This window comes from Haematobia irritans, chromosome 3, assembly GCF_050003625.1.
Source record: "Haematobia irritans isolate KBUSLIRL chromosome 3, ASM5000362v1, whole genome shotgun sequence".
NCBI classification, from domain to species: Eukaryota; Metazoa; Arthropoda; class Insecta; order Diptera; family Muscidae; genus Haematobia; species Haematobia irritans.
In genome coordinates, this window is record NC_134399.1 from 220,479,153 (window position 1) to 220,503,365 (window position 24,213).

The 24,213-nt window shown below is 32.0% G+C and overlaps 3 protein-coding genes and 2 long non-coding RNA genes across 8 annotated transcripts; 1 reads left to right on the top strand and 4 right to left on the bottom strand.

Moving 5' to 3' along the window:
- On the bottom strand, window positions 1–11,406 carry LOC142232277 (leucine-rich repeat flightless-interacting protein 2). 4 transcript variants are annotated; one of them, XM_075303021.1, is made up of 7 exons: window positions 11,270–11,406; window positions 10,329–10,494; window positions 4,858–5,163; window positions 4,423–4,786; window positions 4,186–4,350; window positions 3,910–4,094; window positions 1–1,433 (listed from the first exon to the last, which is right to left on the bottom strand). In XM_075303021.1, the coding sequence occupies exons 2-7, from the start codon at window positions 10,413–10,415 to the stop codon at window positions 1,323–1,325; spliced, it is 1,218 nt and encodes a 405-aa protein (XP_075159136.1). In that variant the 5' UTR covers window positions 10,416–10,494; window positions 11,270–11,406; the 3' UTR covers window positions 1–1,322. The 4 variants fall into 4 exon arrangements, with proteins under 4 accessions (XP_075159136.1, XP_075159137.1, XP_075159135.1 ...); XM_075303022.1 differs by having other exon boundaries at window positions 10,329–10,446; window positions 11,270–11,390; XM_075303020.1 differs by lacking the exons at window positions 10,329–10,494; window positions 11,270–11,406 and adding an exon at window positions 6,850–8,034.
- Window positions 11,407–13,605: 2,199 nt separating this feature from the next.
- On the top strand, window positions 13,606–16,559 carry Rab10 (RAS oncogene family member Rab10). The gene is made up of 4 exons (XM_075303025.1): window positions 13,606–13,889; window positions 14,698–14,897; window positions 14,962–15,051; window positions 16,002–16,559. Exons 1-4 carry the CDS (start codon window positions 13,763–13,765, stop codon window positions 16,197–16,199), a joined length of 615 nt encoding a protein of 204 aa, XP_075159140.1. The 5' UTR covers window positions 13,606–13,762; the 3' UTR covers window positions 16,200–16,559.
- Window positions 16,560–19,038: 2,479 nt separating this feature from the next.
- Ost48 (dolichyl-diphosphooligosaccharide--protein glycosyltransferase non-catalytic subunit Ost48) lies at window positions 19,039–20,661 on the bottom strand. The gene is made up of 2 exons (XM_075303024.1): window positions 20,472–20,661; window positions 19,039–20,360 (listed from the first exon to the last, which is right to left on the bottom strand). Exons 1-2 carry the CDS (start codon window positions 20,611–20,613, stop codon window positions 19,147–19,149), a joined length of 1,356 nt encoding a protein of 451 aa, XP_075159139.1. The 5' UTR covers window positions 20,614–20,661; the 3' UTR covers window positions 19,039–19,146.
- Window positions 20,662–23,422: 2,761 nt separating this feature from the next.
- On the bottom strand, window positions 23,423–23,734 carry LOC142231874 (uncharacterized). The gene is made up of 2 exons (XR_012720950.1): window positions 23,593–23,734; window positions 23,423–23,528 (listed from the first exon to the last, which is right to left on the bottom strand). It is a non-coding gene; the product is annotated as an uncharacterized LOC142231874 (long non-coding RNA).
- A 210-nt stretch (window positions 23,735–23,944) lies between these two features.
- LOC142231875 (uncharacterized) lies at window positions 23,945–24,192 on the bottom strand. The gene is made up of 2 exons (XR_012720951.1): window positions 24,115–24,192; window positions 23,945–24,050 (listed from the first exon to the last, which is right to left on the bottom strand). It is a non-coding gene; the product is annotated as an uncharacterized LOC142231875 (long non-coding RNA).
- Window positions 24,193–24,213: the final 21 nt, after the last annotated feature.

Here is a 24,213-nt window from a genome sequence, read left to right on the forward strand (position 1 = left end):
TTAATTTTAATTTTTTTGTTTTATTTTTTATTTCGTTCGTACTCCTAATTTCTTTATATTGATTTTTAGAAAAATGTTATTATGTAGAAAGCAACTAATATCTCATATCATATTTTTTCGCAAAATACTATTAATATTATTTAGAATAACAAACATAAACTGGGATTTTTATTTTTCACTATGTATGCATATGCGTGTGTTCTGTGGACTGTGCTGTACAGAGATAAAAATTTTAGTTTTAATTTCAATTAAAATTTGATGGCAAGATTATGAATTTTATATTACAATGAATTTCGATTTCTCGTTTCTAAAAAAAATTACTATGAAAGGTGCGTACTACAGGTAATATAAATGAAATATATATTTTTTTGTTTAATATATGCGCAAGTCTTTTAAGTACTTTACACCTTATTTGGAATCAAATGAAACAATAATTGAGAGAGCCGCGCTAAATTTTGAGAAAAAAATATTAGACTTTATGGGCAGTTATCATAATTATAATGTTTAATATTGTTAAAAAAAAACGTTCTTCTTATAAAACAATATTTAATTTAATAAAGTCCTAGAAGTTGACCGCCATCAGCACAATTTTACTGAGAGCGTGGGACTGTGTTTTTTTTGTGTATTGTTAGTCATTTGTTTTTGATTATTTGATGATTTTTCTTTAATCAAATATTTTTAAATTCTAGATTTGTTTTACTTCAGGTTAAAAATAAAATAAATATTTCAACAAATAAAATATTAATAAAAAACATTTCAATTTTTCGACTACAATTACAATGTATTAAATATAATAATAATAAATGTATACAAATATACATACATAGGTAATAGATTATCATTTATCGCATACAGAGAGCGTGCAGCGCTATTAGACCATTTGTTTTTTTTTTTGTGTTAATTGTTTTATATACTATAATTGTATATATAAGCATATGTGTTATATTTTGTTGTTGCCAGTTACGTTTCGTTTTTAATTCTTATAAATTAGAGATGCATCGTTTATGTGTGAGATTGAATAGGGTTTAATTGAAATACGAATAACTAACTGACTGTGACACGAATCTTTAGCAACAACACAATATCATAACAAACAAAAATATATAGAGGAAATAAAAGGCGGCAATTCAATGACCATTGGTTTTATGCACTTTGCTGCCATTGACTTTAGAACCGGTACCATTTCTGCTACTGGAATTATATGTGTTTGGCTGCTTTGGTGATGTAGAAGATGATTTTCCAGCTGTTGACATTGAATCCTCAATTTCAACCTTATTTGCCGTATCATTAATTTGAGACAGTCGTTCATAGCCATACAATGGTCAAAGATCCTTTAGAAGAGCGCTCTTTGCATTCTTTAGTTTGTCCAAACGTTTTATTAAATGATTGTTTGATGTTTCCAATTCTTCAAGTTTTTCCATGGCTTCACGATTCTACGAAAAAAAATGAAATATTTATAGTCTTTCATATTATGGAGAAAATTATATCGAAAGAAACAGACTCGAATAACCTTTACAACGACGAAAAGTAAAGCTAATAGCAAGAGCATCTCAAGGGTGAAACTAGAGGACTTTGTCATATAAATGAAGTTCGAAATGTATAGACGTCTCAAGACAATTTACAATGATTTTTGTTTAATAGAAGTGTGCACCAAAGATAATTGAGTATAACAAGATTAAGCATTGTGCTCTTATAAAGAGAAAACAAATGTCAAGGTGTAGAGGGCTATGAGAAAAAAATTGTTTTATTTGTCAATTTTTTCCAAAGCAGCTCTGCCCAAGAATAAATTTAAACGGCAATATTCACATAAAACCATAATGAATATTTGCTTTAAAATACACATACGTTTTATTTTAATTTTCTACAATCGTTTTGGTACTGCTTTTGTGGGTTTTTATTCAGAAATTTATGAAAAACACAAATGTTTTTATATTTTCCGACGCAAACGGCAATACATTTGAGAGACACGTCGACGCAAACTTTATGATATTTTGTTGGCAGAGTCCTCTGGTGCTTCAGTTTTGCTATGACAAGACTGCATCTTCTTCTCAATTATCTTTGTGTGCACTTATCACCAGTGTTGCCAGTATTTTTCTGGCTCTTGTCCCCAAATTATGATGTTTTCGTCCCCAAAAATCCCTAATTTAAAATTAAATTCCCTACAAAAATACCCAATACATTTTTGCTGTAGAAAATCAGTAATAATTTAAAAATTAAAATTTTGTCACATGCAGCAAGCTGCAATATGATCAAGATTTCGAACCACAACACCAAGAGACTGGTGATCGTCTTTCGAATGCTGGAGGTATGAAAATGAGAGTTCGGTCACCTTGTATTTATGAACGAAAATTAACTTTTAAATATTCAAGTAGTAAAATTGGGTGGTAGACACGTTGCAAAAGTTGGTAGACTACCAGTCATTAGTAGATTGATAGAATTTTTGATGTTTTGGTACATTTTGCAAAGAGGTACTTCATAAATTTTCTATAGAAATAAAATTTTGAAAAAATGTTCTTTATAGAAATAATTTTTTGACAAAATTTTCTATAGAAATATAATTTTGACAAAATTTTCTATAGAAATAAAATTTTGACAAAATTTTCTATAGAAATAAAATTTTGACAAAATTTTCTATAGAAATAAAATTTTGACAAAATTTTCTATAGAAATAAAATTTTGACAAAATTTTCTATAGAAATAACATTTAGACAAAATGTTCTATAGAAATAAAATTTTGAAAACAATTTGTATAGAAACATATGGCCCATGGGGGCTCAGTTTGATTAAATAAATAAATAAAATTTTGACAAAATTTTCTATAGAAATAAAATTTTGACAAAATTTCTTATAGAAATAAAATTTTGACAAAATTTCTTATAAAAATAAAATTTTGACAAAATTTTCTATAGAAATTAAATGTTGAAAAAATTTTCTAAAGAAATAAAATTTTGAAAACAATTTCTATAGAAATAAAATTTTGGCACAATTTTCTATAGAAATAAAATTTTGACAAAATTCCCTATAGAAATAAAATTTTGACAAAATTTTCTATAGAATAAAATTTTGAAAACAATTTGTATAGAAATAAAATTTTGACAAAATTTTCTATAGAAATAAAATTTTGAAAACAATTCGTATAGAAATAAAATTTTGACCAAATTTTCTATAGAAATAAAAATTTGAAAAAATTTTCTATAGAAATAAAATTTGGCAAAATTTTCTATATAGAAATAAAATTTTGTTAAAAAAGTTTCAACTGATTTCTCGAAAAAAATCCCCAAATTTATGGAAATTCTCCACCAAATCCCCAAGTCCCCAACTTAGAAAATTTGTCCCCATTCACGGAAAAATATACCCAATTTGGGGGAAATCCCCAATACTGGCAACCCTGCTTATCACACACAATTGCGCACACGATTCACTGTACATCCACAGAAAAGTTGTAAAAGAATATAAAATTGTACAGAATTTTATATTCTTTTACATTTGGTTTTGTTTTTTTTAAGAAAAGGAGAAACTAAAGACAAATTAAAAACCTTTAGCATAACGAAAAGTGCCAAACAACTGCGCTGGGAATTCACTTGAGACTTCTAGTATACATTTCGTGATATCTGATTTTACTACTTCTGATTGCTATGGTATACACAAATATTTATTTATTTTTGTAATTTATGTTTTTCATTTCATTGCATTACCGATTATAACCGATAAGGTTTTCGTCGGATGCAGTTTCAGTCCAAATTGTGTTTTATTTCTTAAAATAGCAATCATATGCTAAAAAAATAAGTATTTTCATTAAATGTGAAAAAGTAACAGAATTTGTCAATATTTTAAATATTTAATTGCTATATTTTTATATGTAATTGCACTTTTCTCGAGTTTTTTTTTTCTAAATAGTTTTGTTCTTACCTCTCTTTGAAGTTTCCGTCTTTCAATTTTCAATTCAGCTTCTGCCTTTTCAGCAGCTTCAGCTGTACTTTTGTAACGTATTACTTGAGTTTCTGATCGGGCTAAGCTTGACTGTAGACTAGCAATTTCCTGTTCAGCTTTTTGCAGCTTGTATTTATAATCCGATATAATTTTATTGGCTTCTCCTATAGGTCAAAAAAAAAAAAAAAAAAAAAAAAACGAACAATTGTAAATAATATTTAAAAACTTCGATTTGAACAACTTTAATTATATTACTTTGTGCTTCATAGTCATCATCGTCCGAACCCAAAGGACCATTTGAAGAACTACCCCGTCCTCTACCTTTGCCTTGACTTTTATATGTCTCCAATTGTTCTTGTAATTGTTGCACTTCTGACTGTAACTGTTGTTTTTCTTCGGTAAACTTTTTAAGTCGTACATCTGTTTTAGTAAAGTGATGAAATAAATATTTACAAATTATCTCAGTTATTATCTATAAGTATTTGCATGTACCTAAAGAACCCTGAACTGATCCTAATAATTGTGCATTTTCTACGCTGACTAGAGCACGTTTGGCGTCAGTACCATCCTCATTTTCAACAGCAACAATAACCAATCCTTGTTCGGCAATTAGGGTATCTCTTTCATTCAATTGTCCTTGGACAAGTTTTAATTCTTCACTTAACTTATCTAACGAACGTTTCAGGGCATTGCAATCACGTGATTTTTCTTTGAATTCACGTTGTAACTGCGCATACGATTCCTCCATGTCTTCTAGTTTGTCTTTTAGCAACTGTATTTGATACGTTTGTGAAGCACGCTCATTATCCAATTGAGCATTAGCAATCATGGCCTTGCGAAATCGTTCTTCCACATCCTAAACCATAGAAAAAGTCCCAAAGAAATGTTTATTAAAATTCACAATGTTGCATTCAAAATTTTACATGCCTTTAACTCATGGCGTATATCTCTTAAACTCCGTCCCTCTTCTTCTAAAGAATCTTCACTGCTGCGTCTTGAAGACATTGAATTAGCTCCTCGTGAAGAATTTAATAAGCCACTAATTGCCGGTGATGCACTTCCCATTCCCAATCTTGTTCTTGATAAGGGATCTATACCGGATGCTGTTGTATGCATATCGAATGCACGATCGGCATTTAGTTCCTGCTGCTGTTGTTGTCGCTCTAGCTCACGCATTCGTATTTCTCGAGCTTCCGCTCTAGCCTGCCTCCGGGCTGCCAATCTTGCTTCAGCCTGTAAGAAAATTATAAATTATTTATAAATTTTGATTACGTAACATAACCTGAAATAAATAAAAAAAAAAATAAAACTAGACGTGCCCATATGTAATAGGTACTTTTAGTTAATGTGGTAACCTAACCTAACATAACCTGAAATAGGAGACCAGAAGTCTAAAATGGACGGTTAATTTCATAGAGGCATTTTCTCCATTTTGAAACCAAAAATGATCGAAATTCGGGGCATCTCAGCTAGCGAGATGTGTCCAGTACACATAAATGGATCTGCTTTTCCAAAATCAACTTATAATAAACTACGACATTTCAAGAATCAAAATAAGAACAAGAATCTAATCGTGGAAATCACGAATCTTTGTAGATAAATTGCCGTATGCACAATAGAAAAATTAGAGGAAAATTGCAATACCCATGTTACAGCTTCGCCAAACTAAAAGGTTTAGGGTTTTGCTGTAACAAGTTATGAAATTTAATAGAAGTCGAAGGCTAAGAGATCTGTTATCTAGTTTGTTGTCTTGGGAGTTGATGGGACCCACCGTCGTGCAATAGTTGGCCGCATGTGTCCAATCCCTCTATCGACCGAACACCAAAAAGTTTATCGGTGGACACCAAAGTGTTTGTCCTCTGGTGGAACTTTTCAGTGTTTCGAAGTAGTTTCTCGGCTAAGGAGGTCCCTTCTCTTTGACCTAAAAATAGAATCGGGCAGCACTCATTGAAAAGAGAAACCAAGCATTTCCCTTATATTGGCAAATGCACACAAAAAAATTTCACGAAAATTTTTCCAATTAAAATTTTAATTGAGTTTTAAAAAATATTCAATTAAAAATTTAATTGATTCAACGAATTTTTTAATTGAAACAAAAACCAATCACAAAAATAATAGTATCAATTAATTTTTTAATTGGATCAATTAACTTTTTAATTGACCTTCAATTAATTTTTTAATTGATACTATCATTTCTGTGATTGAAGACATTTCAATTAAAAATTAATTGGATCAATTAATTTCGTGATTGAATCAGAAAAATTTTTTTTTGTGTGGGAATGAGTACTGTAATGAATTCGATATCGTCATTCGAGATAAAGTCAGCTAAAATATATTTTGTGGGTAAGGAAAAAAAACGAAGTTTAGAGAACAGACATAATACATTGACTTGACTCTGGAATAAAATGAAATTGCCAAATTTGTAATAAGTACTAAATTTTGTCAACATTGAACCGCTATATATACACATTTGAGGACACATTTTTGTAACAAAGTAGTTTCAAATTGGAGACAAGATTCGCAAGGCAAAAAAGTTAGACAATACGCTGACACTATCGGTCTGTTCATGAGTCAGAAAGAACCCAATTATTTCCATGACCTTGCCATTTTTTGCTTTATAACCGACCACCGGATGAATTTAAAATCGATCGAACTTTTCGTCTAGAGAAGAACGAAGCTAAAAATGGGTACTCCAACTATCTAACAGAGATAATGCAGAGGAGCAAGACCTGACTCCTAAGGATGAATACGAATTGTCTCAACCGCTAATTTCAATCATTTCCACAGATATGCATTATTCATGATTTCAAAAATATTGCAACGCTTAGTATGATGGTTTCTGGAATTCTGTAAACTGAAAACAAACTTTTTTCTCTGCTTTAAATATAGATAGAAATTATCGCAATTAATTTTTCTTACTATATTGTTTGCTTCGTCAAGAAATTGAACCAAAAGTTCATCGTATGGCTCTCCTTCAATGTACTCATTGTCATCATTATCATTACTATTATTCCCATTTCCAGCTGGTGCTGTAAGCGGCTGGGCTGAATTCGCATCATTAACATGTTTGGACTTTAAATCCAACATTGTTGGGGGCTTTTCATTTGAATGTGTTTTATCAATGTCGACGACGGCTACTTTGGATATATCTTGAGTTGAGTTGTCATTGTTGTTGTAATTGTTTCCATTATATTCTTCGTCACATACTTCAGTTTCATTGACATTCTTTGTTATTGGTGCTGATGATTCTTCTTCTTTTTGGTTTATACGTTGTACCGCTGTTACGGACTGCTGTTGTTCGTGTTTATCATTGTTATCAGTAGTTACTTCTTCTGCGTCTGCTGCTGGGGTCGTCTCTTCCACCTGTTCGTTATCCGAGATATTCATGGTATTTGGTTGCATTCTGCACGCCTCCTTCAAATTCCCACCTACTAGCGATGACTGTTCTGTGGCCTCTTCGCATTCCTCTATTGCCAGTACAATTTTGCTATTGTCAATGGTGGCTAAAGTGTCCCCGCACGCAACATTGAGTTCAGCCAAATCACTATCACTGAAATCAAACTCCTCGATGATTTCATCGTTTACAACAATTTTTTCTTTATCATTATTGTTGTTGTTGCTATTAGCATTACTGTTGCTGTTATTGTTCGTTTTAATTTTTTGTGTTTTCGATTTCAATGATTTTTTAATTGTTTTCTTATTTTTGTGACTATTTTTATTATTAGTTTTTCCAGCAGCAGCAGAAATGGAAACGTTCTCAGTCGAAGTTTGCTTTCCCGACATATTGTATGAAGACTAACCGAAACAGGGAATTTTTGGAATTTCTAATTTTTGATATTTTTTCTTTAGTCACTCAAATATCTTGTCGTGCACACGTTCTTCTTTCTCTTCGATTGCCGACTGCGTAGTCAGAAAGAAACTCAACCTAAGCCTGGCTGATCGTTGACTTACATATATTAGGTAAACAACAAATGGAGGAATCGACAAAGTAAATCAAATAAACTCGCTTTTTCTGGGTATTTCAAAACATGGATTTTGTTCGTTTCTTTGCCACAACTTCTGTTGAGTGCGCTTACTCATTGCGTCGACAAATGACTGACTGACTGATTAAGTGATCGCCGGCTCTCTTCATAATGTGAGAGCAACGTTACCAAACCAAAAATAAATTGTGGGATTTAAACTCGAAGTGAGAGGAGAAAACAAAACATGCTTGTGTTGAAAATTCTCACTTTTAACATTTTTGTACGTCATTTAGTACCTGAAGCAAAACCACCAAGCACTGCCAGTAGACAGTAGTTTTGTGAGTCTATACAGAAACCTACTGGAATGCCGGTCACACATGGCTTTATCATTGTGAACTTCAACATTGAAGTAATAGTTATTGGGTTGTTATTAAAATTTATTGCATTTAGACTGCGCCTTGGAAAACGGCACATTGATGTAGTTTATACAAAAAATTATGTATTTCTTCCAATCGTAATAACTGGTGTTAGTAGAAGAATTTTCATTCATTATGTTAAAGAGACATATTTTAAGCGCAACATATTTTTTATACAACACCCAGAAGAAGACGAGATAGGCACATGGTGTCTTTGGCCGGGCCAAGAGCCGATTTAGAAATGTTTTTATGTCTGTGAACACAATTTTGTAACAAAAGTCTATGTCGCAAATTAAGTCCTTGAGTCAACATCCATCTCAAGCTCTATATAAATCTAACCTAACCTACCCCGAATTGGTTAAAATTTTGAACAGAGTATCATCAAGTGTGCTGAATTTCGTGGAAATCGGTTTATATTTTATATGTATCTTTCACCCGATAAATACTAAAATGGCTCCAAAATTTCACATATGTGTGTTTCAAATTGGTGTGAAATCGATTCAGATATAGACATAGCTCCCAAATGACTTCACAGTTTACACAGGGATCAAACATTTTGTAACGTATTTGATCCAAACCGGTTCAGATTTAGATAAAGCCCTCATATATACGCTCTTCCGATTTGCGCAAATATGAACAGAATACCCCCATTGTGCACAATCTAAACTATTTCTGATTTTACTGCACTATAATTGCATATTTTCCGCAGGATCGTTTAAAAGTTAGATAATGATCCGACTTGTTTAAATATCACTCGATTTGGCCAAACCTCCTATATGCACCTGACTCTGGACGACAAATTTTCTATAACCATTTCTATGAATTTACTATATATATTTTATTTGGCTAAAAAGGTTTAGAATTACATGCTCTGAATGAATAAATAAATAAAAAATTATGAGAATATAAATGTATTATATACAACTCCTAACAAATTTGAAGGTACCGCCTCACTTTAGATTTCCTTTACTTGTTATTTATTAGAATAGTTTAAAAATATAAATAGGGACATACTTAAAGAACAAAAGTTTCATTCTATAATTTGAAACCGATTCAATAATAAAATTATGCGTGTGTAATATATTGCCGGAGGGATACCCTGTATTATTGGGAAGATCTCGTACTCAGAAATCCCAATTTAAATAAAAATGCATCACAAAACTTTTTTACATGTTTTTATCACAGTAGTAAACAAATGAATTGTACCGTATGTGAATGAAGGGGAGCAAAGTTTCGTTATATATTTAGTTCTAGCTTCTTTAAGCCTTTTTTTAGGAGCACATAAACTTTTAGTCTCATATTACACTCGCTCTTCATGACCATTCCACTGAAAGATATTTCCAAAGCTAAAGTCTATTCAAAACAAAAGTTATTTGAGTAGATAAAATTTGAAGCGAAGAATGCCCTATACGGGTAAGACTCTGTTTGGCATGTTTCGATGATTGAAAAAAAAAAATGCATTTGATCGGGAGTGGGTTACTGTGAAAGGAATGATATTTAATAAATATTTAAAAAATCAACTTTTACTTCCATAGGCCTAAACGTTTTTGCTTCTTGATAATATGATAGGTGTATTTTAGAAATATACTATGATCCATATAAACAATTTTAAAATTTGGGAATTTTTTTGCAAATCGATTTCTTAACTTCTAAAAGGTGTACTATATTCGGCTTTTTTTTTTTTTTTTTTTTTTTTTTTTTTTTTTATTATTATTATTTTATTATTATTATTTTATTTTTTATTATTTTTTTTATTATTTTCCACCAAAACTCAAAATTAAAAGTGCAAAAATGTAGATGACTATGTTTTTATCAAGTCTTAAATATATTTTTTTAAATCTTGCGAAAACTATGATGGAAAGTTTAGAAGTATTACAAATGCCACCATTTAAAATTAATTGATTCAAAAAGTAACCATGGGAATGTGCGCTTTGGATCGAAAACCGAACATAATACCCACCTTATAATGCCCCACAATCGTAGTTTAGTTGGGTTATAGAATCCCCTATAATTTATTTACCTCTTTGGCGATTTGATCCAATGCCTGATCCTCAGCATTCACTCGTGAATTGACCCGGCGCCGTCCAACGGCACTCGAACTATCCATTTTGTTTATAACAGGTTCGTCCTACAATAGTCTTTTTGAATGTTAAAAAAATCGTTGAGACCGATATAAAGCAAAAAACCTAGTACAAAGATACACTTCAAATTCAAGATCGATCCTCTATTCAACTCCAAGGAACTAGAAAATCAATCGTAAATTGGCAAACGCACACACACACACACACTTATATGTAATAAATACACCAACAAACACTTGGCCTATTGGAGAGTTTTGCACGATTTCACAGACACTTATTATTAATTCAAATAATAAAACCTTATTTGGATGTGGTACTGTGCAGTTTTTAGTTTTGCGTTCTCATCTCTAACTATAAATGTGTAAAATTATTATTAAAATTATCTTAAATCATATATGGATTATTTTTGTAATACACACACTTTTAGAAAGAAGACTTTAATGAACTTTGTGCATAATTTCTCTTTATTCCTCTATGCAGCAATTCTAAATTGAATTGTTTTTGTGAATTAATTTACTTGTTCTTGGCCAAGTTTTTTTTTTCTGTTCCTCCTTCTTTCTTATTTACTTGCACTATTCACTTTTTTCTTTTCGCTTTTGCAAGGGTGGGTTCATTAGATCTCAAGCCGAAATCCGAAATCAACACCTTCGCTTTTCCCCTTGCACAATTGAATTTTGGTTTTCGTGCTGTTTCTTTTTCCTCAGTGTGATGTATATGGAGGTGGTATGCGTCAAATGTCCCATATCGTGTTCTTTATCTCTAAAGGATTAGCATAGAAATCTTCAATTGGACTGGATATTGTCGTAAAAAGTCATGTCACACACACACAAATTTTATTTTCTTGTTTAGATACTCTATATTATTTTTTTTTGTAGTATACCACGTTTCTTGTATTCGTTAGTAGAGAAACAGAATATTTGCAAATTTATTAGCAATATATTCTACGTGTATCATTTAAAAAATTAGTAGTGCTAAGTAGAATTATTTTCCTTTTCTATTCACGCTCTTGCCAGAGATGGTAGTTTGATTTCGATTACAATCTATAGGAACTAGAGACTAACGATAGTCGATAAAAAAATAATCGGTACATAATCGTTTCACTTGGGAAATTCGAGGAATCCGAATGTGACTCGGTTTTATATGCCACTAACAAAAGACGAATCTGCAACTCTTATGATTCGATACTGTCAACCGTGCCACATTATTCGAGGACATCGAGAATAGGTCCCTACCGGCAGAAACGAAGCGTTGGGTTTCTGAATTATATGTGTGGACGCCAGTCGTACGGGAAATCAGGGACAAAAAGTCAAAACCCCGTAGAGATAAACAGGGAGTTCCCCAGAGTGGGTTGATATCTCGGGCACTGTTTAACCTCTACCTGTCCTAGATTCCACCCTCTCCTGATGGCGTCGAGATTGTATCATATGCCGACGACTGTACAATCATGGCATCCGGGCCCATTGTTAATGACATATGCGATCGTTTAAACATCTACATTTTTGATCTTACCAGTTATTTCACTGCTAGAAATCTGAGGATATATGGCGGAAGTGCGTAGGCAGTTGAATGTTAGAGTCGGTGGCGAAATAATTCCGACAGTAAACTACCACAAGATATTCGGGGTAACATTCGACAGCCTTTTCAGGTCATCTGCCCATGCCACTGCAATATGTAATAAGCTCCGCGGTAGAAACTAGTTCCTCAAGTCACTTGCCGGCAGTACTTGGGGTGTGGACACCGCAGACCAGTGACACGCAGTGAAATAACATACAGATCAGTGATTGATAGCAGCGTAGCTGACGTACATGCAAGGGCCACACGACACGCGTCATCTTTTCTCTTGCCCTGCTAAACCAACCCGACTTACCACCAGATCACTCTGGACGCACCCCACCTTAGTCGCAGAGTTCCTCGATCTGGCCACAAGCTGAAGTACCAGAGCGTATAACATAAAAATGGATGAAATCACAATAAACTATTACAACAACAACAACAAAAGTTGGCTTAGCTTTCATATACATTTTGGGAGAATAATATTACCAAAAATGTTAATTTTAAATTTATCTTACATCAAAAACTGAGAAATTTTGGAGTAACGATGAGTTTCAATTTGAGCATTACACTTGAGAAATTGTTGCCAATGTGTTGAAATTAGGGCTGTCAGCCGGGATAAATCCCGTCCCGAAATCCCGGGATTTTGGAGACGGGATTAATCACGAATCAGAATCGACAAATTGAGTTAATAAACATTTATTATAAAAAACACAATTTCATCAAAAGTCGAAGTAAACGATAAGGCCTTTGAACAATGAGCTCATGTTAAATGGAATTCGTGCCAAATAAAATAAAAAGCAATGATAAAAGGTCCGTCGATAATATGACAAGATCGCGTTTATCTAATACAAATTTGGATGCCTTGATATTTTTAAGAAGTTACTTAAAACTTTGTAAGAAAGCGACATGAAATCTCTTTTTAATTTATTTTTGTCATAATGTTTTGTTTTTTTTTTTTTGTTCACTTGTTGAGTTGGACTAAGTGTTTGTTAAGCATGATAGCATTTTAAAATTAATTTTTGATTTTCCCTCAGGTTCTTTTGTTAATAAAATAGAATTAAAATAAATTGATTTAATGTACAACTATTTTTAGGCGCTGTAGATTGTTATTACTTTAAATATTTAAAAAATCCCGAAAATTTCGGGTTACCGGGATTTATAAAAATCGATCCCTAACGACAGCCCTAGTTGAAATCTACTGTTGAGGGTAATGCCTGTTTTTTTAATTTAATTTGACTTTATTTCTTAATTTGTAGCCTCTGGTGGCCAATTTAACAAAAATTACAATAAAGCTACAAAAATATTGTATAACATAAAAAATAAAACTTAAATAATTAAATATAATATTAATTTGAATAGATTCTTCTTCTTTATTACAGAGGGGCTTACTTATTATTACAACCTATTTGTTTATTTTGGTTTATTTATTTTTTTAATTTTCATTAAAGTCTCCGTAAACAGTTTTTCGTTGAGCACGAGATTTTCTTTCTCATCGTGAGTCTTAACTTAATCGTTTGAAAACCATATTTGAAAGTGTGTTGAATACAAGCATACCTCCAGTGATTGTGTTGATTGAATGATATTCGATTCTTTTTGTGCTCGACCTATTCGTAAACATAGATTGACAACTGTATGACAGCTAAAAAAGGCAAAAAGCCATAGGCAGAACATTTTTATTACTGCACAGTAAAAGAAAAAAGAAAACAATAAGAAAAATAAATAATATACTTAATTTTTTTTTAATACAAACCCTAGGCTGAGAGAAAATAAATTCACGAAAAAGCATATATAGTCACGCCATCTTTTCTCCATATACACAATGGCAAAGAAAACTTACGACTTACTTTTTAAATTATTGCTAATAGGTGATTCAGGTGTTGGCAAAACATGTATATTATTCAGATTCTCCGATGATGCCTTCACATCAACTTTTATATCCACTATTGGTAAGTATATGTATGCCGGTAAGCTCCATCTTCTTCGTCCACTGGTGTTCTTCATGGATAGAACACCTGTTCAAAAGGGCGTGGTGGATAGGATTTCTTGTGTATTACGAACTTTAGACTTGTGCATTAATTAAATTCTAACAATTTTTCCATTTTCATAATATGTATTAGCACCCTAGGGACAGACTTCAGACTTCAAATATTTTCCAACACAAAAAAATTTGCCGTTCTTGCACTTTGAATTTGGTTATGAGTATGTGTATATATGTAATTTGTTTGTCGTTGTTGTAAAAGTCAGCGCAACAATTTTCCACGCATTGGTCTATTTATATTTAATGTTCTCATTTGATGAAGCAAGGGGGAAGTTATCATTTGAGGAAAAGGTTCAACATCGTAGTTAATTAATTACATAAAAATATGACGCATTAACGTATCTTATGGTTGCCAGGTTTAAAGAAAAACATTTATACAATTTTTGTTATTTGTATAATTATTATTAATCATTCTTGAATTTTAGTGCAAGTACGCGTATTATTGTTTATTCTAAAAACTTTATATTGGGAAGTTTTCTAAACTTCAATTTCCTTTGAGTGAAATGGCAAAAAAATAAAAAAAAAACTATATTTTCAATATACATTTCTTTACGTTTATAACCCAACCTATATAAAAAATACAAATTTTTAATTATTTATTTATTTAAGAATTTAAAACAATAGTAAATTATGCTATTAAATGAGATAGGTACTAACAACAAAGGTTTTCGACCTAAACATATATTTTTGTTTTTTAATGATTTTATTCTTTATAGGAATTGACTTTAAAATAAAAACCGTTGAGCTCAGGGGTAAGAAAATAAAACTACAAATATGGGATACTGCAGGCCAGGAACGTTTTCATACTATCACAACATCATACTATCGTGGCGCCATGGGTATAATGCTGGTGTATGATATAACAAATGAAAAAAGTTTTGAAAACATAGTTAAATGGTTACGAAATATAGACGAGGTAATACACTGCACTTATTCCTATAACAAATAAAGTAATTTATAATTTTTCTATTTCTATGAAGCATGCTAACGAGGAAGTCGAGAAGATGATATTGGGCAACAAATGCGATATGACAGATAAACGTGTCGTTAGCAAAGAACGTGGAGAAGCAGTGAGTAAAAAATATGATCTATTAGTTACTACTTTAGGGGCAAGCAAAATTGAAGTCTTCGAAAAGAGAACAAATGTTGCGGCATTGAGGTGGCATATACTCCTAATAATAAATTTCTAAATAGGGGAGAAAAGAACACATTTTTAATACATAATATAATATAGCACTTCAAACGTAAAAGTTTACTTAATTTTGCCTTGGTTTCAGGCCGGCTGAACACCCAATTGAACTCACTTTTGGCTTATCTCCTAGGTTAGGTTAGGCTCACTCAGACCATTGCGATACCACAGTGGTGAACTTCTCTCTTATCACTGAGTGCTGCCCGTTGCCATCTTAAGCTCAATGACAAGGAACCTCATTTTTATAGCCGAGTCCGAATGGCGTTCCACATTGCAGTGAAATCACTTAGAGAAGCTTTTAAACACTCAGAAATGTCACCAGCATTACTGAGGTGGGATAATCCACCGCTGAAAAACTTGGTGTTTGGTCGAAACTGGGTTTAAACCCACGACCCTGTGAATGCAAGGCGGGCATGCTAACCATTGCACCACGGTGGCTCCCTGGTTTATTTCCTAACGATATTTCTGAGTTTATAAAAGCTTCTGTAAAAGCTTCACTATTATCGTATCGGAATTGGCAGTTAGAAAGAGCTGAACATAGGATCATGAACTCTCATTGATGAGAGAGAAGTTCACCACTTGTGGTATCACAATGGACTGTCAATATGTAGTCCAAAATAACAATTGAAATTTAAATATTGTGAGGGTCATATAAGCTGAGGAGAAAGAAGTTCACCATCTGTGGCATTACAAAGGACTTCTTATTCTCAATGTGCCTTGACCAACCAGACAGACACCAAACCTAACCCAACCTTTAGTAACTCGATATAAAGCAACAAATTCCTATTTGTGAACTAGACAATTTATTACCAAAATTAATCGTTTTTCTAGATTGCCCGTGAGCATGAAATTCGTTTTAAGGAAACATCAGCCAAATCAAATATCAATATCGAGGGTGCATTCTGTGAATTAGCCGAAGCTATCTTGGACAAAACAGCGGGTCGAGAATCTGCCGAGAATCCTGAACGTGTGGTAATCGATCGCCGGAACAATGAAAAGGCTCCGGCATATAAAAGTTGTTGTTCTTAAAACTCGAAACTTTGGATTTTGGTTTTGCTGCTATTGCTATAAAAAAAAAACTACAAACGTCCTTACCACCATCGACATTAACAGCAAAAACAAAACGAAGACACTTGCTAACTTATTACTAACAAGAAGCCCAACTACAGGATGATGGATGACGACGATGATGATTTATGTACATGCAACCAAACAAACAACCACTGCTCTAGTACGAAGGCACACATACAAAACCACAAGAAATAACAATCATACGTCATACATACTTAAGATTATCGCTACGATCGTAAAAGTAATTAAGAGAAACATGCATAATTTCTACTATATACACCATTTTTAGTTAAAACAAAAAAAGAAAAACAATAACAATATTGCTTTTATATGATGAATGCAACATATGTACATGCAACTATTTGTTATTACATTACTATTCAAGGAACAAACAATGAGACAAATTTTTGTGCGCAAATAAATAAGTGTGAAGAAAAAAAAAACAAAATTTACCGACACATATCACATTCTATGCAAAATTATTGTAGGAAAGTGTGTTTGTCCCCTACCTACATTGAAACCAGGTGTGAAATGGGAAATGTGTTATCCATTTTTGAAATCATCCTTTTTTTATTAACCTTAAATATATCGCAATTTTAGCATTAATAAATTATTCGTAGTGGTTACAACGAGTTGACAATTTCTTCGCGCCTTGAAATATTTCTGCTTAAAATTCTATTGATTCTAGATATTTAATTTGCTGTTCTTCGTAGCTACTTTTACATACATATATTTTCTTTTTTGTTACTTTCAATGGTATTTTCCAAGTTATTCCCCTTTTTATAAAACGTCATAATTTTATTTATATTATTATTAAAGCTATACACTAGATTATCATTTGTATTTTTATAATTAGTTATGCTGTTTGGATAATAGATATTTTGTGTGATGGCTTATGTTAAAAGTCTGAATAAATAACATCAATGTAAAATTTCAATTTCAATCATTGCCGTTTTCCGTCTTTTTATTGTTAAACCAATATAATAATTTTTATCATCCATCATCGCATGTACATCCATAGCAAAGAAGTCTGCAAATAATATTCGGTTACTGCTCTTATGCTTTTGTAACTACATATTGAGTATTACGAAAAATTGTTTTAAAATCTATTCTGCGTCTAAAGTGATAACTTTGCTAGACGACTAATCTGTTATTACTTCGAACTTATTTTGATTTTTAGTGTAGTCCAGAATCCACTTTTAATGAAAATCTCGACAATTTAACTTCCACTGTAAAACGAAGCATGTAAGGGGAATATCTCCAATTTGAAAGTTGACATCTTGAGAATGTCATAAAAAACGTACTAACAAAGGAGAGATCCTACCCACGACACTTTTTGAAGCCATTTCAACAACATACTTTCCCATTGGAAATTAATGAACGTTTGTGAACATGTATTTTTATGAAGTATAGTATCATATGTATGTATGAAGTTAGTTAAGCTTTCTAAATGAATATGAACTGCAACTTCACTCGTTTGATTTGAAGGAAACCATAATATGTGTTACTATGAATTCTTAACAACGGCTTCAGTCGAACAAACCAGCTATATTCTTATACGAACAATATACATTTTTCTATTGGTTGAAATTTTCATTATTGTCCTCTTCCGTAGATCTTCTGCAATTCTACAACACTTCATAGTGGCATAGATTTGATTGTATTAGACGCTTGTCATTTCTAAAACGAACAAGTTTTAATCTTTTTCTCTTGATCGGTAGGCCTTTCATAGACCCATCCTACAAGCAATGTCATTGTAGGTAGATACCATCGAAAGTTTGGTAGATTAATTCGTTTATTTCCATATAACTTATAAAAAATCATGTATGCAATGTTCTTTTAGCAAACATCGACTGCATAGCCTTTTTAGTTGGTTTCAATTTTTAGCAAATTTCATTATATTTAACAAGTGTTTTTCCTTAAAGGTGAGTATTAAGTTCGTGTTTAGCCGCTAATTTTCACTAAAGTGAAAACTAAATCAGTAAAAAAAAGTAATAAAATTATACATATTTGTTGCAGACTTCATTATAACTTGACGAGGAATATCCCAAAGCAAATTTTCACAAAGTTTGTATTCATTAAAATGGATTATTAAAGAAAAGTAATCGTGAAAAAATGACGATTTTAGCGGCTAAACTCGAACTTAATACCCACCTTAAATCTCCAAACACTACTTCAAGTATCATTTTCGAACTCTGAAAGTTTTTTTTTTGCTCTTGACTATAAATAGCAGGCCAAGTTGTATCAAAGTTGATATGAAAATCTAAAAACCATTGCCCTTATGTTCAGTTATGATTTATTCTGTCGGTAAAAAAAGTTGGTCGCATATACAAACTGTACTAAACCATGATATATTTTCCGGGAGAATTATAATTATATAATTTTGTATACGTAGTAATAACCAACCCCCGAAAGGATATTAAAATTTTATAATTATGTATATATTCTTCCAACAACCAAATTAACTTCTTTGACGAAAGCAAATATTCCAATTTTTTTTTATAAAAATGAATTCCCTTTAATTTGTGTAAAGTTAGTTTTATTCAATATATTTTATAGAAACATCATTGAATTTTATATGACTTTTTGATAAGTCTATTCTCCTGGTTTAGTTGACCATTTCTACTGGATCTTTTTACTGCCTCTCTTCTTGGTAGCAATAATTAATAAAACTTTTACAATCTGTAATAACAACCACCCCCGGAAAGGATATTAACATTTTCTAAATATATATTCCTCCAACAACCAAAAAGCAACGAAAGCAAATATTCCAATTTTTTTATAAAAATGAGTTCCCTTTAATTTGTGTAAAGTTAATTTTATTCAATATATTTTATACAAACATCATTGAACTTTATATGACTTTTTGATAAGTCTACTATTCTCCTGGTTTATTTGACCATTTCTACTGGTTCTTTTTACCGTCTCCCTTCTTGGCAGCAACCACTGGAGTAGTTTCGTCTTTGAAATGTAAAAAGACGAAAGAAAATAAGAACACACCCACCATCATGGAGAAAGCGCTACAGTAATATGGGAAAGCGCTTGGTATAAAGCGTTCGTATTGGGTATGTTCGAGTGGACGAACCGAAACTTGTACATTGCTTTGAAGTTGAGTATAACCAGTGCGATCATAATTCACTTTGAACTGATATACACCGTAGACATCGGGTATTTTGAATTTGGCCTGATAGCGGCCACCTCCAATGTGTTTAAGTGTTGTTCGTACAAAGGGATCGATGCGAACAAATTCCAATTGAACATCATTTGCATTGAATGCTTGCCATTTATCTTCTACCAATTCCTCAATAGTTATCGAGTATACCACGGGATCGGTGATAGTGTATGCCTGTTCTGGTGGTAGGGTTTCACCCTCACGATGATGTTTTACTGCAGCAACACGAAGAGCACCGGTTTCTCCAAACACCCATTTACTAATGGAATTAGCGACTTGCTGATTGCCCGATTGTTTATAGGTTTGACCAGACTGTGCGTAAGTGATGGAGTTTGTGAAAGCTTCATCAGAGAAGAAATACAATGAACCTGAAAAAACAACACGGGCGTTGTTGCGGGCTTGCAATGCAGCTATTAATAAAGTATTACGTCCCACGGCGTGAGGATAGTCTTTAATGGCTTGTTCCGGATTATAGCTGTAAGCTGTGCTCTCTGCCCTAAGAAGTTGTAAAACTAACGAGTTTTCTTTATCGGCTAGAAGTCCTGTTCCTTTGTATACTAATGGCCTCTTCTCATCACTTCGAGCCTTTCCGACAATAGTGGGTGAATTAATCAAGTTCTTTGATGATGTAAGTATAGTGGTATGATCGCCCTTATCAGACACATCATAGTTCAGATGGTCTATGACGGAAGCTCCTTCCTCATCTATCTCAAATCCGCATTCTGAAGCAAATTCTCTCAAAGCATCTCCAGATTGTTCACTGCCAGCTATCAGAACGTTTCCTCCGTCGTCGACAAACTGTGCTAGTTTTTCAACGCTTATTTCACCACCAAACTCTTCGACACTTGGGGCAAATACAATCAGATTTTTATACAAGTATTCACCATAACGCGAAAGGAAAAGTCCGGAATCATCAGCTAATTTGTAAGTTAGCTTAAAGCCTCGATCTGAAAGAGAAAAGGGCGTATGTATACTAGAAAATAGGACCACGTCACAGTGAATACTCATATGTCATATAAGACCTCCAATACGTGATACCGAAACAGTATCATTCTTACCTTGAAGAGATTTGAAGAAAATGGAATGTGTTTCGCGTATTGCTAAATTGTCCAGCAATACTAAAGTATCCGCATTCGACTGAAGAACCGCATTACTATGAAAAACTATTGCAGATAACAATAAAATTATATATTTCCACATTTTAAGACGACGACACCGAAAGAAACCGGCAAGCTAGTGTTGGGAAAGTAACGAGTATTTGATTACAAGTACTCGTTATTGACTAATTTTTTGAGTACTCGTTACGAGAAAATGAGTACTCAATATCTTCAATGCCAGTTTTTTTCTTCTAACGGTAAGTAAGTTGGCGGTTTGGAAGTAAAATTCTTGACTTCTTGGAAAGTATTAATTGAAGTTTTCGAAAATCGTTTTATCAGTTAAAATGACACGAAAAGGATATATGGCTTCATATTTGAAGAAAGTGAAAAATTTATCTGATTTCTTAAAAACGTTTGCATTTGAAAAAAATTGCATTGGGTGTAGGTGTGGGAGCTTTAATTTAAAGAATCACATGGATCACGTCTCATGCAAATAGTATGAATAATAATGTCGTTGATTTCAGCTGGTTCAATCCAATTGTTTTCAGAGAAGGGCCCAAGCTTATTCAAAAACCCATGGAAGATTTCAACATTGGGTCTCACGATAAAAATGATCGCTAAATATTTGTATCCACTATCAATGGTGGATAATGGTGGATTTAAAAAGTTTGAAAATTGCAAGCATCAGTAATACACAATGCCATCTAGATATACCCTGACGAAAAAATACCGAATATTGAATACGAAGTTGTAATCTGCTTTTCTATACCGTTTTTTAATTTTAAAAAGAAAAAAAAATTGCCCACAATGTATTTTTTAATTTTTTTTTTAAAGTAACGAGTTGTAACGAGTACTCAATTCAAAAGTAACGAGTAGTCAAAAGTAATCAAAATTTACAACACTACGGCAAGCGGAAAATTAATAATAATCGAAAACGGTCTTTGTATTATCGATTAGTGAAAATGTTTTAATCGATTATTGTTTCTACATTAGATTAAAATCGTATATTAGGGTAGCACATTTAATTCGGATTCATTGCTTCATATAGTTTTTTTTAATAAAACCAAAAATTTAGTGCTGTAAATATTATTACAAATAAAAAAGGTGAAAAATTGTCTGAAATTTGTTTTGTGTGTATGAATACTTTTAATACGAATAAATTATGTTTTCCTCAAAAACACGTCAGTTTTAAAATCAGTGTGGCCATAAATGCAAAATCTTTGTTTTGAGTATTTTCAGAAAAAAATTTATACAACCCTGGATTTTGTTGACAGGGATGCCCGCCAACGTTTTTTGAATTTGGGGGCGCTTCTGAGAATCCCCACTACGTCGAAAACAGTCGTATACGATATTCAAAACTCCTCGGAAAAGCGCCGTCACTATTGAGTAGTATTGTAGTAACGCCAAGTTACTACAAAAAAAGTATCGCATGAGTGCAATTATTAGGTGCCCTTCTGGATACATTTAGACGCCAATAAGAGCCCCTTGAAACAATCAGAGAAAGTGCATTTTAAGATAGTTGTAAAAGAATCATTGTGGTCAAGTAAAACACGATTGTTTAGATGATTATTAATTTTATTAAACATTTATAAATTCTCATAAATATAACATTTATACGACTATCACATCACATTTAACATATTTTTATGCATTAATAAAAGATTGATGTTGAGTTACATGTTGTAGCGTCTATCAGCCAGTGTTTTTATTCCCAATGGAGGCAGCGTGTCTGGAAAAATATTTGAAAAACAATCACTTTATTCCATTGGAAAGTCAAAAATTGTTCACCAATATACCTTTTACAATTTTAAGCGAAATAACTATGTTTTCAGCACTTCATTATCGATTTTATTTAAATAAATTATAAGAAGGTAGTTGTGCTTGGAGTTTCACAAAATATAAAATGCCTTTTGTAACAATAGTGATGGCAAAATACTTTCATGTACATTTCATACTTTTTCATACACTTCCCCCATCACAGTTGGCGATTGATGCAGTGTCACTTCCCAATAAACACAAACGTTTGAAAAATACTAAATTTCAACAATTTTTCAAATATTTTTTCAAAGGATTAGGGTAATATTCAAGTTGAGAAATTGTTGAGAAAATCGCGTTCTCAACAAAAAACAGACATTACCCTCAACAGTGAAATTCAACACATTAGCAATAATATCGCAAGTGTTATCCTCAAACTGAAATGCATCGCTACTCAATAATTTGTCAAACAATTTTCGATGCGAGTCAAATTCAAAATTAACATCGTTGCAAATACTTTTCAACCTAAATTTGTATGAATGATATACCCACTTCAAATTGAAAGTCAAAGCCAAAATTCTATGGATTTTGTATAATTTATTCATTTTCATCAAAATAAAATATATAATACACTACATAATACACTACAATACCAATTGATAAATAATAATCTTATTAAACAATAAGAACAAAAAAAAAACAACAAAACTTTAAATATCTTAAACATTATTAGTAAACACTTTTGCATTGATAATTCGATTTCCTTCCTGTTGGTGTCATAAAACAGCATTAAAATTTATTAACATGCGGGCAATTTGAAATTAGGAACGTACTGGACCGCGTGTTAGAATTGATTTCCAGCACAGGGATTCACAAAATATCCATTTTAAATTGATAATAGCATATGAATTAAACTGACGATGTGATGCACATTTTCATCCAGAAGTTGTTGATTTCAACAATTTGTTATTTTTAACAATTTTAATAGGTTGCACTTGTAATGTTGTGGAAACTTTTTCTTGTCGATAAGCCACTCATTTTTCATTGGTGAGCTTCTTAATGTTTGCAAGAATGTAGCATCCAAAGATGTTAGTTTTCTGCAAATTAATTTTAGTGACTTCTCTAAAGTGTTGATTTAATTTTTCATATTGACGTACCAATTATTATAAACTATTTGAAGCAGTTCCAGTTAATTGTCCACCATTTTTTCATCGGTCAGCTTTTTAATGTTTTCAAGAACGTAGAATCCATAATTTTAGTTTTCTGCAAACAGATATACATTTAGTGACTTCCTTAAAGTTTTATTTCATTTTTTATTTTCACTTACCTATTTTTATAAACTATTTGGTTATTTGTCTAAAATTTTCCATTTTTTATTTCTTGCAATTGACCACGAACTTCGTTGCACAAATAAGTATTGAAAACCACATGGTTTTTTCGTTGCATTTTTAGGGTAGTGTTTTGGCAAAGTTTTCTCATATTATCTTCAACACCTTTTCAAAGATTTCGTCAACATTTTGGCAAATTGGAAGTAATTTTTCTTGTCGATAAGCCACTCATTTTTCATTGGTGAGCTTCTTAATGTTTGCAAGAATGTAGCATCCAAAGATGTTAGTTTTCTGCAAATTAATTTTAGTGACTTCTCTAAAGTGTTGATTTAATTTTTCATATTGACGTACCAATTATTATAAACTATTTGAAGCAGTTCCAGTTAATTGTCCACCATTTTTTCATCGGTCAGCTTTTTAATGTTTTCAAGAACGTAGAATCCATAATTTTAGTTTTCTGCAAACAGATATACATTTAGTGACTTCCTTAAAGTTTTATTTCATTTTTTATTTTCACTTACCTATTTTTATAAACTATTTGGTTATTTGTCTAAAATTTTCCATTTTTTATTTCTTGCAATTGACCACGAACTTCGTTGGACAAATAAGTATTGAAAACC

Coding starts and splice junctions, on each gene's coding strand:
- LOC142232277 (XM_075303020.1), bottom strand. CDS start 7,713: ATGTCGGGAAAGCAAACTTCGACTGAGAACGTTTCCATTTCTGCTGCT. Junction 4,787..4,857: donor ATATACGCCATGAGTTAAAG/GCATGTAAAATT, acceptor TCTATGGTTTAG/GATGTGGAAGAACGATTTCG. Junction 1,434..3,909: donor GACGGAAACTTCAAAGAGAG/GTAAGAACAAAA, acceptor TTTTTTTCGTAG/AATCGTGAAGCCATGGAAAA.
- Rab10 (XM_075303025.1), top strand. CDS start 13,763: ATGGCAAAGAAAACTTACGACTTACTTTTTAAATTATTGCTAATAGGT. Junction 13,890..14,697: donor AACTTTTATATCCACTATTG/GTAAGTATATGT, acceptor TATTCTTTATAG/GAATTGACTTTAAAATAAAA. Junction 15,052..16,001: donor GCAAAGAACGTGGAGAAGCA/GTGAGTAAAAAA, acceptor TCGTTTTTCTAG/ATTGCCCGTGAGCATGAAAT.
- Ost48 (XM_075303024.1), bottom strand. CDS start 20,613: ATGTGGAAATATATAATTTTATTGTTATCTGCAATAGTTTTTCATAGT. Junction 20,361..20,471: donor TTTCTTCAAATCTCTTCAAG/GTAAGAATGATA, acceptor TTTCTCTTTCAG/ATCGAGGCTTTAAGCTAACT.